Consider the following 16969-nt stretch of genomic DNA (forward strand, 5'->3'; position numbering starts at 1 on the left):
TACATAAATCGTGATGCGGACGTGGTAGATCACCCTGCTGTAAAAGCGGTTATTATGAGTGCAGTGTGCACGCCGGGTTGTACAGTATATATGCACAGATGCCAGAGGCAACAGGCAAGTCGTTCACACTACCACCGCTGCCAAAAGCGAGACTGCATGGATAAAAATAATACGCAAAGGTGCCTACAACGCGCTTCTGAAACACGCCTCATGACTAGCAGAATCGTACGTCAACGTTGCAGCCATACTGTGAGTGGCACTGTGGACGCACCCACCCTCCATGATATTTCATCCCTACAAATATCGAAGGAAACAGAAAGTGATTGCCAGTCTTGGATTTGCGATTCTTTCGAGAATCGCATGGTTGCTGGTAAAAGCTAAGAAGGAGGCAAAGAAGAAATGGTACCAATCAGGGAAGAAGGAAGATGCAGAAATGTAGAGACAAGAACCATGACACAAGCTTTGGAGGAGGTGTATGAAAACCTGGAGACAAAAGAGTTAGAGAGCATGATTTTTAGAATTATGGAGACTAGTCAGATAAAACAGAAGAAAGATGAGCAGGGTGTGGTCTTAAATGAGCATAATAGGATCAAGAAGAGATGGAACAGGTGCTTTGAAAATCTGTTGAATGAAGAAAATCCAAGGGTAGTATGTTTATGTACAAAAGTGTTTCTAATCAGATCACAGTCATATTATTTGACTGCATGGAGTCAAATGAGATGGAAGTTAAAGGGAAAGACATTTTATTGTGTGCAGAAGCACACGAGTTGTCTCCCTCTTCCATATAAGACCCTCAACCATGCATTTTGATTCCCAAAAAAACAGCTAGATGTTTATTGATTTGATCCTATAAGAGCACTAGACATTGAACACATAAAACAAATTATTACTTACTGGCAGACATTATCAATCCCAGAAGGACACCTTGTTTTTTTACTTGTTGAATGATTTGGACATTTGCAGTCTATCTTTTGCACTGTTCATCTCTTGCACATTTACGGCCCCATCACGCAGAAATGGACTGATAAATCGCATGCTACTATTTCACTGGAATTTCTTCCTACAGATGTCAAGCTGGAAAAGATTGCAATTTAACTCTCATGTAAGCCAAGAATGTCCGAGGATGTCTGTCAGGGAAGGGCGATCAGCTGGATGGAGAGAGAGGCACCTCCTAATCAGATTCCAACACTCTGTCAAATAAAGAGCCAAAAGGTTAGACAATACTTAGATTTTTATCCCATATGTGAATGACAGGTTTCCTTCCTAAATCACCTCTGGAGACTTTTCTGTGAAACTTGACCTTCCCCTTAATGGTCTCTTCTTTCTTCTCAAAAGGTATGGACCCATACAGCAGCATGTAGAGCAGAATACCAAGAGACCATACTGTGGCAGGTTCAGCGAGGTAACGCCTTTTAGTGAACCACTCTGGAGGAGCATATTTTCGTGTGCCTGGAGTTGCAAATCACAAAAGTTTTTCTGCCATAACTTGTAGACCTTTTAATTTTCTGTAACTATTATATGAACCTTTTTTAAACTAACTTTTAGGGTAAATTCTATGATAAAGGCATTTAAAAAATTGGAAGAACTCATTAACTGATTTTGAGTTCTCAAGTCTCAGGATAGTATATTGACAATAATCTTTTCATACCACATTCAGAAGTCAGAAATGCTATGAAAGAATAGAAAAACAGACACGGTGGCAAATAAACATAAAACAACTGACAGTCATCATGCTGTAAATAATCAGACTGTGTTCAAGGATGTGTAAAATGTGTAAACTTTAGAAATGTCACAACACTGTAGCACAGGGGTCCTCAGTCATGGTCCTGGAGGGCAACAATGGCTGCAGATTTTTGCTCCAACCCAATTGCTTATTAAGAAGCACTTATTGCTCAAGTAACACATCTGCTTCACTTTAGTTGTTTCGCTCATTAAGATTTTGAACCCTTATTGATTATTTTAGTCTTAAACAGCTGTATTCATTTAGTTTTTAATTGCTCCTAATTATCAATAACATGCGAATGACAAAAGAGATCAGCATTTCTCCATTTAGCTTGTTCCCATTTACACCTGTGGGGATTTATCATGCACTGTTTGGTTTAATTAAATACTTGGAAGGAAAGTGAAGAGAAAAAAGTGAAGGATTGAGAATTATTCATCCATTTTAGACTTCAAATAATTTGGTTGATATCCTTAGAAAGGGGAAGAAAATCTAGGATATGAGAATGACCTGACATGGCAGAGTTAAAGCACTAACAAGCCATGAAATTAAATTATTGACAAGAATTGCTTTCTAATTAAGCAACGGGGCTGGAACAAAAACCTGCAGCCACTGCGGTCCTCCAGGACTGTGATTGAAAACCCCTGCTGTAGCACTTTCTCCTACATTTAAATGAAGAAAAAAAATCATGAGGTTGCTCAACAAGTTCATTTTGAGTGAGTGTAGTAGTAGTAGTAGTTTATTTATATAGCGCCCTTCACAGACAAAAGGTCACAGAGCGCTGAACAGTAAATACAGTACAAATACAACAGTTAAAACAAAATATAAACAAAACCAATAAAAACAATAAATAAACAAACTAGAACTATTCAGCACTGATTAAAAGCTTGTTTAAAAAGAAATGTTTTTAGTTGTTTTTTAAAAGAATCAACAGACTCGACTCCATGCAGACCACAAGACAGGCTATTCCATAGTCTTGGTGCCACAGACTGAAAGGCACGATCCCCACAGGTTTTGTGGGACAACAAGAAGGCCTTGTTGCCAAGATCTTAGAGTATGGCAAGCTGTATGGCATTGGAGCAGGCTGGTTAGGTACTCTCTGAAAGTAAGTACCAAAACTTTAAAATGAATTCTATAAAACACTGGGAGCCAGTGCAGTGTGTACAAAATGGGGGTGATATGATCACTCCGGCTAGCACGAGTTAGGAGCCTGGCAGCTGCGTTTTGAACTAACTGAAAGCATGAGAGAGAGGACTTGCTCAAACCTGTAAAGAGAGCTTTACAGTAATCAAGCCGTGAGGAAATAACAGAATGAACAAGCATCTCCAATTCTGATTTTGAAACAACATTTCTTAGTTTTGAGAGATTTCTTAAATGAAAGAAACGAGCGGCTGACTGACCTTACATATTCATCAAGTGTCAGGGACTGGTCAAAAATAACCCCAAGGTTATGTAAACTCGACTTAATAACAGGAGAAACAGAAGATAATTTTAAACTGATCTCAGAATGAAGAACAGGAGGAGCAACAATTAGCACCTCAGTTTTTTCTGAATTCAACTGCAGGTAATTACTACTGAGCCGGTCGTAAACCTGAGACAGACAATCAACCAAAGTGATCAAAGTATTAATCTGGTTAGGCTTAAATGAAAAATAAAGCTGTATATCATCTGCATATAGATGATACAAGATGTCCTTAAAAGAGTTAAGAATCTGTGATAGGGGAAGAATATATAAGTGAGTGTGGGTGATTTATAGAAGAGTGCCATGTGATGGACTTCACTCTTAAAAATAAAGGTGTCGAAGTTGTTCTTCAGAGCAATGCCATGCCATACAAGAAGCATTTTTGGTTCTCAAAAGACCCATCCACATAAAGGTTCCAAAAAAAAAAAAAACTTGATTTAGATCCATAATATATAAAACCATTTTACAGTTCCTTCCATTCAAAGATCCAAGAATACAGTGGGAAAAGGATCTCTCACTCAATATCTCAGAAAAGGAGTGAAATGTAGCAATGCACAGAGTTCACTTGAGCTTCAGATGCGCAAACATAGAATTATTCAACTCAAAATGATATATTGAGCATATCTCTCTCGTTTACAATTGTCCAAAATGTTTCCAGGGCAAGATCCAACCTGCGAACATTGCAATCAAGTTCCAGCCTCACTGAGCCACATGTTTTGGACCTGCACCAAATTAACATCATTCTGGACCAAAACCTTTAAATGCCTTTCAGACAGCCTTGGTGTCACAATCTCTCCTAGTCCACTAACAGCTGTGTTTGGGGTACTCCCAGATGGGCTTAAAGTGGAGAAGGACAAACACACTGTGATTGCCTTTACTACACTACTGGCAAGAATTCTAACTCTCCTATTTTAAGTCAGTGTGTAACTGAGGTTATATACTATATCACTTAGAGGATTTGTACAAAACATGACAGGATCTAATCAATAACATTTTAGAATAAGCATTTAAATCGAGGATGCAGGTTCTCTCCCCTCTTTTACTCCATTTATCTTTATTCATTTATTAATTCATCTATTTACTTATTTGTTTACTAGCTTTAAGTTTTACTCTGCTGGCCTAGCTCTCTTTCTCAGGGGTGGGGGTTGATTTGTTTCAAACCTTTTTTTTTGTAAAACTTGAGTTATTTGTATGGAATGTTATTTGATTTTAATAAAATCAATAACATCCAATAAAAAAAGATCCGTAATGGGCTCCATACAGTAAAAAATACATGAATAGATGGTTAACAGATCTGTGAAACACCAATAGCTCATGATTTTATCAGGACTCTTGCTGATTTACAATGACACAACCTAAGTCCAAGTTTTCTTATTCTGTAGGTGCCCTGCTAGGTAGCCTTCCAGCTTTTTTTCTGCAAATTAGGATATTTTTCAAAGAACATATGCAAACAACCTTCCTCAAGACTGTAACGGTGCTTGGTCCAGCAATGGTTCAATGAGGAACCACACACCCAAATAGAGAACCAAAAAGTACCGTTACAAAACATTACTTTTAATAGTATAGTGCCAAAATCTGGACTTGATGAATATCCTGCTCACAGTGTCACAAGGATAGGCTCCAGCTTACTGCAACTCTGAATGAGTCTTTGTGGTTTAAGATATTGAATGAATGAGTAAGAGTCAAATCCCACTCAGTAATAGTGTGTTCTTGTGAATTCCGTCTAAAGTAGTTGTTCTCAAAGCTCAGTCTCGGCGGGCCCCCTGTGGCTGCAGGTGTTTTATTTTGTTTTTTGTTCCAACCACTTTCTCAATCAGTCAGTCACTGTTACCTTTAACTGGTCTCATTGTTTAATTAGCAGACTCATTTGTCCTTTTATTTTGCATTTAGAAAAGAGCAGTAGTGTCAAATTTGCACTTATAGGAAATTAAGATATATTTGTATTTTTTTTTCTGTATTTTTAAGTGCCTACATATTTATTGTTTTGGGTTTTTTTTTTTTTTTGGTGGAGTTTGAAACATAATGACATAAGAAATTTGACAAAAGAGTCCATCATCCAGTCCATTAAGCCTGTTTGTTTAGTTAATAGCTAAGCTGTCCCAATATCTCATCCAGATTGTTCTTAAAGGTTGTCAATGTTTCTGCTTCAACTCCATATGTCGGTAGTTTGCTCAAGTCCCACAAGTCTTTGCATAAAGAAGTGCTTAGTGGCTTCAGTCTTAAATGGACTTGCCTTCATTTTCTACTGATGTCCTTGACAATGTGATTCACCCTTAAGCTAAAAGAATGTTTTTGGATCTATATATATATATATGCCGAGTCTGTAGTGGACAGCTTATCTGTTGCTTATGCAACCGCAGGCTCCTAGCACTGCAGTGGCTCGCCGCGGAAGCAAATCCGAGCCAATCGCAGTCACGCTATAAACGTCTGTCGTCAATGGGTGATGCAAGAAACATTATAAATGCAGGGAACAGTATAACTTGGCCACTAACCTGACCAAGACCCTGCCTGACTTCTGTGCCTGTGCATAGGAGAGTGGTAGATCCTGCTACAATAAAAAACTATGCTGTTCCTGTTTCTAGCTGAATAAAGCTGGTTTTGTCAAGTACAGGGACAGACAGACAGACAGACAGACAGACAGACAGACAGACAGACAGACAGACAGACAGACAGACAGACAGACAGACAGACAGACAGACAGACAGACAGACAGACAGACAGACAGACAGACACAGACAGACAGACCGACCGACCGACCGACCGACCGACCGACCGACCGACCGACCGACCGACCGACCGACCGACAGACAGACAGACAGACAGACAGACAGACAGACAGACAGACAGACAGACAGACAGATAGATAGATAGATAGATAGATAGATAGATAGAAACTATATATGAAATGCACATTAAAGAGGGTCTTTATAAAAACTGACAGCTATTGCAGGGTATATGTAACATGTTTTGAATATTGATGAAGCAGGCTACTTTATACATTGTTAATGTTTGCATATCTTGCTGCTATTTTGTAATTATTTTTGGTAATTTTGTGGCCTACCTGTGACTTTACTGGGACTGCCTAGTTGGTGTGACCCCTCCTTTAAATAAATGCTTATTAGAGGGTAGACACACATTCTGGAAGGATCACATACAAGAAGGAAATCAACCACAGGACAGAATGCCAGAACAATAATTATGAAAGATATCAATCCATTATCACAACCTTTATAATTCTAAAATTTCTAATCTGATTTTCATAATTTTAACAACAAATAGAAAAGATATACTATTATTTTACTAGCATAGTTTGACCATCATTTATTTAACTTACATACAGTAGTGTAACATATATAGTGGTTTCATGATAAGCATCAACCGAATTTATTTCACCTGACCTGGAAAAACACACAAAAACATACGTTTTCTCAATGTAAAAAAAAGAAAAGATTAAATAAATCCACTCAGTGTCATAAACAAAACAGCAGGTGAAATTCATAACCATCAAACTAATTTTTTGTAGGATAAAATCCAAAGACGTTTCAAACTGACTCTTCGCCTTACCTCTGTAACTGGTGTATTCATCCTCCTGCAGCAATGCTCCACAGCCAAAGTCAATGAGTTTAATTTGGTGTGTAAAACTCTGGATAAGGACATTATCTACCTTTACATCCCTGTGGAAGACACCCCTGGCTTGGCAGTGCTGGAGGGCTTCCACAACCTGTAGAAAGATCCGTCGTGCTAGTCGCTCTCCAAGGAATTTCTTGCGCTTGGAGAGGAAATCTAGCAGATTAAGGCAGGGCTCTGGATGCTCAAGGATCAACACCACTTCACTGTGGCTAACACTCCAGTCTATGAGCTGGATGATGCCTGGGGATACAGGGGCCTTGCACACCATTTTCATTAACGCAATTTCAATTGGAATCAACTGCTGCTCTCCGGGCTGTAGCAGAAAGCAGAGGGAGACAACGTAAAGCTGACAAGTTTATCAAGAGAAATTATGACTGTTTCAAAAGTTATTTATATTTTTCTGTTATTTTTACTTACAAGCTGGATCCATTCTGCAACTGCCTTAATACTCATGGCTTTAATGGCCACCTGGAGCAGAAAAACAGCAGAGTTTGAAACTTTAACTTTTGAGTTTGTGTACTCTGTGTTTCATTGTTTTTATTCATTTGCTTTAATGATCCAATTTGGGGCGGCACGGTGGTGCAGTGAGTAGCGCTGCTGCCTTGCAGTTAGGAGACCTGGGTTCGCTTCCCGGGTCCTCCCTGCTTGGAGTTTGCATGTTCTCCCCGTGTCTGCGTGGGTTTCCTCCCACAGTCTAAAGACATGCAGGTTAGGTGCATTGCGATTCTAAATTGTCTCTAGTGTGTGTGTGTGTGTGTGTGTGTGTGTGTGTGCGCACCCTGCGGTGGGCTGGCTGGCGCCCTGCCCAGGTTTGTTTCCTGCCTTGTTGGCTGGGATTGGCTCCAGCAGACCCCCGTGACCCTGTATTTAGGATATAGCAGGTTGGAGGATGGATGGATGATCCAATTTGCAGTTGTATTTTACATTGTCCACATTGTTACATAAAGTCCATTTTGATTTTTTGATGATTAATTAAGGTTGGATCCTAAGTGTTTTCTAGCTGTATGTGAGATTTTCCTTCCACAGTTCAGACATGCACGTCTGATTAATTGACATCTTTATACTGCCCACTGTACATTTAGGCAAGTGTGTGCCATGTCTGAGTGGACTCAGTCATGAACCCCTTTGTTCCATTATGTGGATTTGTCCGACTTGTTCCCACTGTTGTCGGATGTGGAACTATTGCCTTCTAACAGTGAGGATAGAATGTGGAAATAAATAGATGAAACAGACACAAAATGTACAGTGTTTATAGTGAAGTATGGATTGTACACCATAACTGGTGAGGGCAATAATCATAGCCATTTAACATTGTAATTGTAATTGGTCATAAACTGAAATGACTGCTGGAGAATATACGGCACAGGCATACAGTACCAGCCAAAAGTTTTGACTTAAAAATACAGCCAAGAACATTGTTAGTGTTGCTTATGATCACTGCTTGAAATGACTGACTTTTCACTTATTAGTCATGTATGACTGCAAAGCCCCATTTTCAGCAGTTATTCCTTCAGTGTCCTATTGGTCAACTCCCTCACATTATCCCTAATTCAACATGTATAAATGCTAATTGGTTATTAGAGAAACCTATGTAATTGCATTAGCACTGCTGAAAATGGTTATTCCGTTCACTTGATTTGCAAGGTACTGGCATTCCTCAGGGCGGCATGGTGGCGCAGTGGGTAGCGCTGCTGCCTCGCAGTTGGGAGACCTGGGGATCTGGGTTCGCTTCCTGGGTCCTCCCTGCGTGGAGTTTGCATGTTCTCCCCATGTCTGCGTGGGTTTCCTCCGGGCGCTCCGGTTTCCTCCCACAGTCCAAAGACATGCAGGTTAGGTGGATTGGTGATTCTAAATTGTGCTTGGTGTGTGCTTGGTGTGTTTGTGTGTGTCCTGCGGTGGGTTGGCACCCTGCCCGGGATTGGTTCCTGCCTTGTGCCCTGTGTTGGCTGGGATTGGCTCCAGCAGACCCCCGTGACCCTGTGTTCGGATTCAGCGGGTTGGATAATGGATGGATGGATGGATGGCATTCCTCAAGTTCTGTTCTGCATTCAAAACTTGCCAAAATAAAACAGGTTTCTCGAGCCTATTTTTGTGGAAAATGATGGTTATTCCATGTAATCAAACTGAAGATTTCATACAAAGATGTCTACAGATGTCTTGAGGAAAGGGTGAACTGGCCGTAACCAGGATAGAAGAAGAAGCGGAAGGCCCACATGATGCACAACTGCAGAAGAGGATAAGGACATCAGAGTGTGTAGTTTGAGAAGAGAGAAACAGAAAACACTTTAAAACTCCTCAGTTGCTTTCTTCATTAAATACCAGTGGCAAATATCAGTGTCATCTGCAACAGAGGAAAGACAACTCCAGGTTGCTGACCAAAATATACTTTTCTACTCATCTTCTGTCCAATGTTTGTCTTCTTTTGGACCATTGTTATCTTTTCTTTTTATATGCCAGTTTCAGATATGGCTTTATTTTAATATTCTGCTTTTTAGGCCCAGTGGAGATGGGAGCTGTGAGACATTAACGATAGGCAATGCTGCAGTTGACAAAATCACTAACACATCTACTCTAATAAAACCTATATATTTGGTCTTTCAGGGTTGAATATTTTCACTTCAGACAATGGAAAAAGAGGGCGGCACGGTGGCGCAGTGGGTAGCGCTGCTGCCTCACAGTTTGGAGACCTGGGGACCTGGGTTCGCCTCCCTGCGTGGAGTTTACATGTTCTCCCCGTGTCTGCGTGGGTTTCCTCCGGGCGCTCCGGTTTCCTCCCACAGTCCAAAGACATGCTGGTTAGGTGGATTGGCGATTCTAAATTGGCCCTGGTGTGTTTGTGTGTGTCCTGCAGTGGGTTGGCACCCTGCCCAGGATTGGTTCCTGCCTTGTGCCCTGTGTTGGCTGGGATTGGCTCCAGCAGACCCCCGTGACCCTATGTTCGGATTCAGCGGGTTGGAAAATGGATGGATGGACAATGGAAACATGTCTCCAAAACTCTATGATTAATAATGACTGGAAAATTGTCCCCACTAGTAGCATTAATGGCAGCTTCACATGACCAAGCAAGCTTACTGTCGGATAAGTCTGTGCTTTCCATGGACAAACAGCAGTAAGGCCATTTGTTACAACAAATGAATGTTATTTTAAATTTTCAACATGTGTGCTAACATTTGCCAGCTATGAGACAGTAACTGACTGTAAAGTCTCCTCTGTCTGTCTCTCCAGACTCTTCTCATCTTTAATCAGTTGCTACTCCTTATTGATGTTTTCTGACATTTGTCATGATACTAAGAATTATACGATTAGATACTTTTCTGATATGTTTTGAAATCTTCATACATGAATCAATATACATAACCATTTTGCACTTTCAAATGGACCTATAGGACATAATGCAGCTTTTCATTTGTGTATATTTTTTGAACTTATACACACATCTCTCTATTATAAAAGAAAGTCTTGAGACGAGACTATTGCCAAGAGATTTTTTCAAGTCCTGCCCTCCTCTCAACCATTTCTGGTTAACGACCCACGGCCACTGTCCTCTCACCTCTCAATCATGTGAATGTTTTTGTCAGACACAGATCCTGCACTTTCAGCTCTTATAAATGTTTACGTTTTCCTCACTTTAAGTTCCCAATAAAAGAAGACTTATTATGTCCAAGTCTTATTGAAGAATTTCATCCCGAAGGGTTATCAACATAAGAAACGATAAATTCAAATGGCTTAATGAGAAAACTGTCAATCAATTACATGGCAAATCGGTTAAATGTGTATCAATAGACTATGCTGAAACAGTTGGTGGTGATGGTGCAGAAGATGAAAACATCAACTTACAATATCTGATAGAATATCTACAACCGTTAACACCGTCCGGTCTTCCACCGGCCGAATTACTGTTGAAAGAAGGATATATTGTAACTAGTCATTTAGCCCGTTACAATAACGGGCGCTAGAACAGTAGTGCATAAACATTAGTAGGAAGAGTCTATATTAAATGGCAAGGGACTTTGACCTCATTCTTTTTGTTGGTCGTATTTTTCTTTCTTTCAGCCTTTCTTTTGTTGATGTTTACTTGCTGAGCTGACCGTTCTTCGTGGGCTGCCGCCGTGTATTGTGTGTCTTTAATTTTCTGTGATAGTAATACTGCCTTGTACGGCTCTATTCAATAAGGGCGCGCACAAAAAGGCGAGCTTCAAAAGGGCGACCTCAATTGAGCTCGGCGAATAAAGGCGTTCGTAGATAATTTAGTTCAAATGGCTCTGGAATATGTGAAGAGCAACAAAGGTGCAGATCTTTATTTATGCTCACCTTTATTCGCTGCGTCCAATTGAGGCCGCCCTTTTGAGGCTCGACTTTTTGTGCGCACCCTTATTGAAGGATACCATCTTATACGTCTGCTGGCTTGTACGTCTGTAATATACCTTTAATTTTCTCTGGCGGTAATACAGGCGTGCGCGTCGGTAATATGCCTTTAATCTCCTCTGACAGTAATACTGGCTTGTATGTGGCTGTAATATGCATCACTGTATTGTGTACCTTTAATTTCCTCTCACAGTAATACTGGTTTGTATTTCCGTAAAATGCCTCTAACTTTCTCTGACAGTAATATCGCGCATCGCACCGTGCCACGCGCATGCGCACTTCACCAGAAGACACCCACACACGGACACCTGGACACATACCAGGATTTTATATATATAGATGTTATTGTGTAATTTATGTATGAGTGATGGACTATGCAATAGGACAAGATTAGTTGCATTCAAAATTGGTCGAACAATTCTGACATATAAAATTTTAACAGGCAACAAGAAAGGTAATGTAGTACATCTTCAGGGGATAACATTAGACCCTAAAGGAGAACTTGATAGGCCATTAGTATTAAAACGTTTACTGTTTCCTGTTAGAATAGGTTTTGCTATGACAATTAACAAATCATAGGGAAAAACATTCAAAAAAGTCAGTTTATTTATTAGAGAGAAAGAAACGATATTCACTCATGAGCAGTTATACGTTGCGTTGTCACGATGTAAGTCCAAACATGGAATCAAAATTCAGTGCGATATTGATGAAAAGTTAATTCCAAATATTATTTTTACTGAAGTTTTACAGTAAAAGTGTAAGTTTATAAAGTATTTGCATGTCAATTTCAAAGCCAAACAAAATGAAAACGTATAACATCCATCGAATAACTCTAGCTCAACATGAAACATAATTCTCTTTCAATTTATTATGTTGTACTATTTTTTACAATGGTTAATTACTCGCTGTAATGTAAAATAGTTAGTTCTATTATGCATATGTAACAATTCCCATGAAAATAACAATCTGTTTAAATTGTACATCCACTTCCCCATACGCAAGCGTCAGAGCCGAGAAGTGGCTTGTGCGTAGCACCCGCCTGGGGGTTGGCAAGTGAAGCTAGCAGAGGGCAGAGCTGCTGTTCAAATGAATGAACAATATATTACAATTATGAAAAATAACCCACACTTCCAAAATAATAAACTTGTCTGTTAATGAATAGATTCTGTAAGAGAAAACCCATGTATTAATCTGATAACCTACATAGCTATCAATGTATGCAATATTTGTATATTTGTCCATTGTTTGTGTGAACACATACAGTACTTAACGAACACTCACCTTACCTAACAACTTGAAACGTTTTGGTATGCTTGGGTCCGATTTGCACATATTTCATCACATGAATGCTTAAGACAGTATCTATATTTTGAACATATTCACACTTTAAGACAGAAGGCAAAACTTCCTACTTTTTAACCCAGAACCTGCAAATAGATGAGTAAAGAAAATCATTTTACTGGTAAGGCATCCCTCTTTCGTCTTGCCGCGTACACTTCACCAAATCCACCTGTGCCCAGTAGTGACTCCACATCATAGTCATTCAGTAAGCTTCTCCATTCTAAAAGAAGAACATCTTTCTTGTGATATATGATTTATGTTGCCTGGTAAGGAAAGTTCCACAAGAGCGAAAAGCAGAATGATGCAGTAAAGAGCAGCAGATTATTACTGTACTATTTCTTACCACGAACACCACATAAATCTGAACTCCATTCACTGCATGGTTCATTTTCACCACCAGCACCAGACTTAGCAGAGACCACGCCACACTGGCCACTCCTATTGACTCCCTCTGAGGATTGCAAAAATAATAAAAGTAAATCAGTCGTATCTCCAGATGTATATGAGTTAAACACAGCATTTTTACCAAAGTCTATAATGGGTTGAAATCTAAGCAATATAATATACAGTACTTAGACTTCTACTTACTTATACTATTTACAGTATATATGCAGTCACTGAACAAATTATTAGGAACACCTGTAAATCAGTTTATGCATGCAGTTATCTAATAAGTCAATCATGTGGAAGCAGCACAATGTATAAAGTCATGGAGATGCTGGTCAGGAGCTTCACATAAACCATCAGAATGGGAAAGAAATGTGATTTCAGAGATTTTGACTGTGGCATGATTGTTGGTGTGAGACAGACTGGTCTGAGTTCTTCTCTAACTGCTGATCTCCTGGGATTTTTACACACAAAGAGTTCACTCAGAATGACAAAACAATCCATCAAGGGCCAGTTTTTGCAGATTGAAATGTCCTTTTGATGACAAATGTAGGATGAGAATCGCCAGACTGGTTCACTCTGACAGAAAAGTTACAGTCACTCAGATGACCTCTCTGTACAATTGTGGGGAGCACAAAAGCATCTCAGAATCCACAACATGTTGAACCTTGAGTAGGATGGGCTTATCAGGTTTCATTCCTGTCAGCCAAGAAGAGAAAGATGAGACTGCTTTGAGCATAAGCTCATCAAAACTGAACAGTTGAAGACTGGGAAAACGTAACCTGATCTAATGAATCTCGATTTCTGTTGAAGACTGTGGATGGCAGGATCAACCTTTAGTGCCAACACCATAATTCCACGCACCCAACCTACTTGATGCTTCATGGGTCCTGGGTTTGAATCTCACATTCTCTCTGTATCTTTTCCTCTAGATACCCCAGCATTCCGTGCGGCTCCAGAAAGATGTGTTGTTAAGTGTTATTGGCTATTCAAAAATGGCCAGGGTTAGATTATGAGTGTGGGTGGGTGTGAGAGTGCATTGGTAATGCAAGAGAGTGTTGCCCTTTCAATGTATTTGTTTTCTCTTTGTGCTTCTTCTTTCTCCAATTTTTCAAATTGTACAGAAGAGGTTGATTGCTAAGTCTGAATTGGCTCTATAGAAGTGAAATGGGTGTGTGCCTGAAAACGACTTGCTTAGGGTGGTGAGGAACTGGTTTTTGATTTTCTCCACTGCTGTCAGGATGGTTCTAGCGCTCTCCTACTGGTGTATGTATGGAAAAATATAGGAAATAGGAAGAATATTGGGTAGACAAAGACAAGACTATGAAAACATCCATCCATCCATTTTCCAACCCGCTGAATCCGAACACAGGGTCACGGGGGTCTGCTGGAGCCAATCCCAGCCAACACAGGGCACAAGGCAGGGAACCAATCCTGGGCAGGGTGCCAACCCACCGCAGGACACACACAAACACACCCACACACCAAGCACACACTAGGGCCAATTTAGAATCGCCAATCCACCTAACCTGCATGTCTTTGGACTGTGGGAGGAAACCGGAGCGCCCGGAGGAAACCCACGCAGACACGGGGAGAACATGCAAACTCCACGCAGGGAGGACCCGGGAATCGAACCCAGGTCTCCAGGTGTCCCAACTGCGAGGCAGCAGCGCTACCCACTGCGCCACCGTGCCGCCCACTATGAAAACACGTAAAAGATAAAATAATAATACATTACCTAATGTGAAATTAGAACTGTGTGGCTTGTTACACTCATCTGTCTTGTTTCTTTCTCTTACCTCTTGTTCCTGGAGAAAGTTTAAACAAATAAAATTTTACAAACAAATGGACTGTTGTTTTTTCCAATAACTGCTGCACAATTCTAGTCTTTTCTAAAAGTAGAGACATGAATTCAAGTTCATGTTCAAGTTCAAGCGCTTTATTGTCATTGTGTAACACAACGAAATTACTTTTTGTGACAGCCCCGAGGTGCATTTAAAGAAAAATCAAATCATTCCAAATATGTCGTATAGAGTGTTAGGTGATCAAGTAACCAGAGCAAATTATCATTGCTCAAAGTACAGCAGCATAAATTGTTATTGCACCTGTTAATGAATAGTACATTACATATTCTATATCGTAGTACATTAGTATATTACACATTACCAATATAGCTTATTGAACATGTTTGATTAAAAATGATATCAGACTGAGGAGATTCGGAGTTCAGAAAGTTTATGGCAGATGGGAAAAAGCTGTTTTTGAGTCTGTTTGTGCGTACACGGATTGACCTAAAGAGTCTGCCTGACGGGAGGAGCTCAGACAAAGAGTTTTCTCCTTGAGAATGTTTTTGGCCCTTCTCACACAGCGAGTCTTATACAAGAGTTCGAGTGATGGCATCCATCCATCCATCCATCCATTTTCTAACCCGCTGAATCCAAACACAGGGTCACGGGGGTCTGCTGGAGCCAATCCCAGCCAACACAGGGCGCAAGGCAGGAAACAATCCTGGGCAGGGTGCCAACCCACCGCAGGACACACACAAACACACCCACACACCAAGCACAGCAGTTTAGTCCTAATAATGGCCTCTGCTGTTTTTAAGATCCGCTGCAAGGTTTCTTTAGAATGTCATGTCTGTGGAAGAGAAGCGGTTTAATCATAAAGTGCCAACTGCTGTCTCTCTAAGCTTTATCATTAAATAAAATATAGAATTTTTTAAGTTAAACGATTTTATTTAGTTTAGTTATAAAAGCACTAAAAAGCAAAATATATTTTTTTTCTTTAACCACAGTTTTCGTGGTTATATGTGACTAAATAAAATAAGTACACAAATTAATTGATTCAGACAATTTTTTGAAACTTGTTTAGCATGCTGGGAAAGTAAAATATTGTTGGTTGTTTTTTTATATTTTATGATGAAAGTAGCTAATCTAATTATTGATTGAATTAATCAATTTAAGTGCGCCCAACGATTGTGGTTAAAGAAAAAAAAATACTTTTTGCTTTTTAATGCATTTATAACTAAACTAAATAATATCGTTTTACTTAGTTTTTTATATATATTTTATTTTTTACTTTTTAGTTTTTGAGTATTTTGCAAATGTTTTTTTCTATAATCATTTTCCGATAATGGGAAGGTTCTTTAAAAGTATTACATAATATATCTTCTTTGCAGAATTATAAAGTCAGTCAGTCAGTCGAATACTAAAAAGAATTAAATTTTGGTCTCTATTTTTCTGTTCAAGCTCTTATGGGATTAGCGATCGGTCACTGCGTAAAAAAATATCGACGACAGAACGGCAAGTTTACGGCAAAAATTCCTCACCGCGATCATCAAGGCTACTCCTTCTCAAGAGCAAACAAGTGAAGTCGGCACGCAGATTTTTACCCAATCGACTCACTGGAAGAGGCAAGTGGGGGCAATCCGATGCGTCTCTCACATGTATGCTCCTTTATCTCCCTCTGTTCTCTTTCCGTCATTGTTGTGCGTGCGTTAATTGGAATCGCATAACCATTGATTGCAACGAAATTTGTTACGAAATTGCATCGGTTTTGAGGGATTATTGTATTGTCGTCGATTCTGAACACGTATGCAAAATCTAAAGAAATTCGCTTCGCCGAAAGAGGGTTTAAAATCAGTTGCAAGATTTGACCCAGACAAACAAACAGACAGGAGTCAAGTTAAAAAAAAATCGTTTAATAAAATATAATATAAAAATGACTGAAGTAAGAATTATAAAGAAATAATTGGTACACATTTGCTGTATGCTCTTTTAATAACTGATTTGTGTTTCCAAACCACAACATTAAGAGGAAGGAAAAATCTTCCACATTTCAACCACTTGCACAAGAATGTCCCACTTTAATAAGGGAATTGGTTAAAGAGTCGGCAGTTCATATATTGGCAAATAATACCGTACTACTTAAAAGCAATGCTTCTCAAAATCACTTCTAGGGGCGCCTAATTAATTGTTTTTGCTTATAATTGGTTGTTTAAACAACCTTTTGATGTTCGTCTTCACTCCTTTAAAAATTTTTCAGTTATTTATTTTGTTAACAAA

At 39.5% G+C, this 16969-nt stretch overlaps 1 protein-coding gene across 1 annotated transcript; it reads right to left on the bottom strand.

The window, feature by feature from the left end:
- Positions 1-903: 903 nt before the first annotated feature.
- On the bottom strand, positions 904-16388 carry LOC114663054 (serine/threonine-protein kinase pim-1-like). The gene is made up of 8 exons (XM_028816822.2): positions 16310-16388; positions 14705-14713; positions 12862-12969; positions 12638-12738; positions 7230-7280; positions 6747-7125; positions 1273-1449; positions 904-1190 (listed from the first exon to the last, which is right to left on the bottom strand). Exons 1-8 carry the CDS (start codon positions 16386-16388, stop codon positions 1099-1101), a joined length of 996 nt encoding a protein of 331 aa, XP_028672655.1. The 3' UTR covers positions 904-1098.
- Positions 16389-16969: the final 581 nt, after the last annotated feature.

The sequence above is a fragment of the Erpetoichthys calabaricus genome, chromosome 12, assembly GCF_900747795.2.
Source record: "Erpetoichthys calabaricus chromosome 12, fErpCal1.3, whole genome shotgun sequence".
In the NCBI taxonomy this organism is placed as follows: domain Eukaryota; kingdom Metazoa; phylum Chordata; class Cladistia; order Polypteriformes; family Polypteridae; genus Erpetoichthys; species Erpetoichthys calabaricus.

Excerpts from the sequence above, each read along its gene's own strand:
- LOC114663054 (XM_028816822.2), bottom strand. The coding sequence starts at position 16,388 with ATGACGGAAAGAGAACAGAGGGAGATAAAGGAGCATACATGTGAGAGA. Across the intron at positions 12,739-12,861 it reads AGATTTATGTGGTGTTCGTG|AATGGAGAAGCTTACTGAAT; the intron begins GTAAGAAATAGT and ends TTCTTCTTTTAG. Across the intron at positions 7,281-12,637 it reads GAAAGAGGGATGCCTTACCA|GTGGCCATTAAAGCCATGAG; the intron begins GTAAAATGATTT and ends TTTCTGCTCCAG.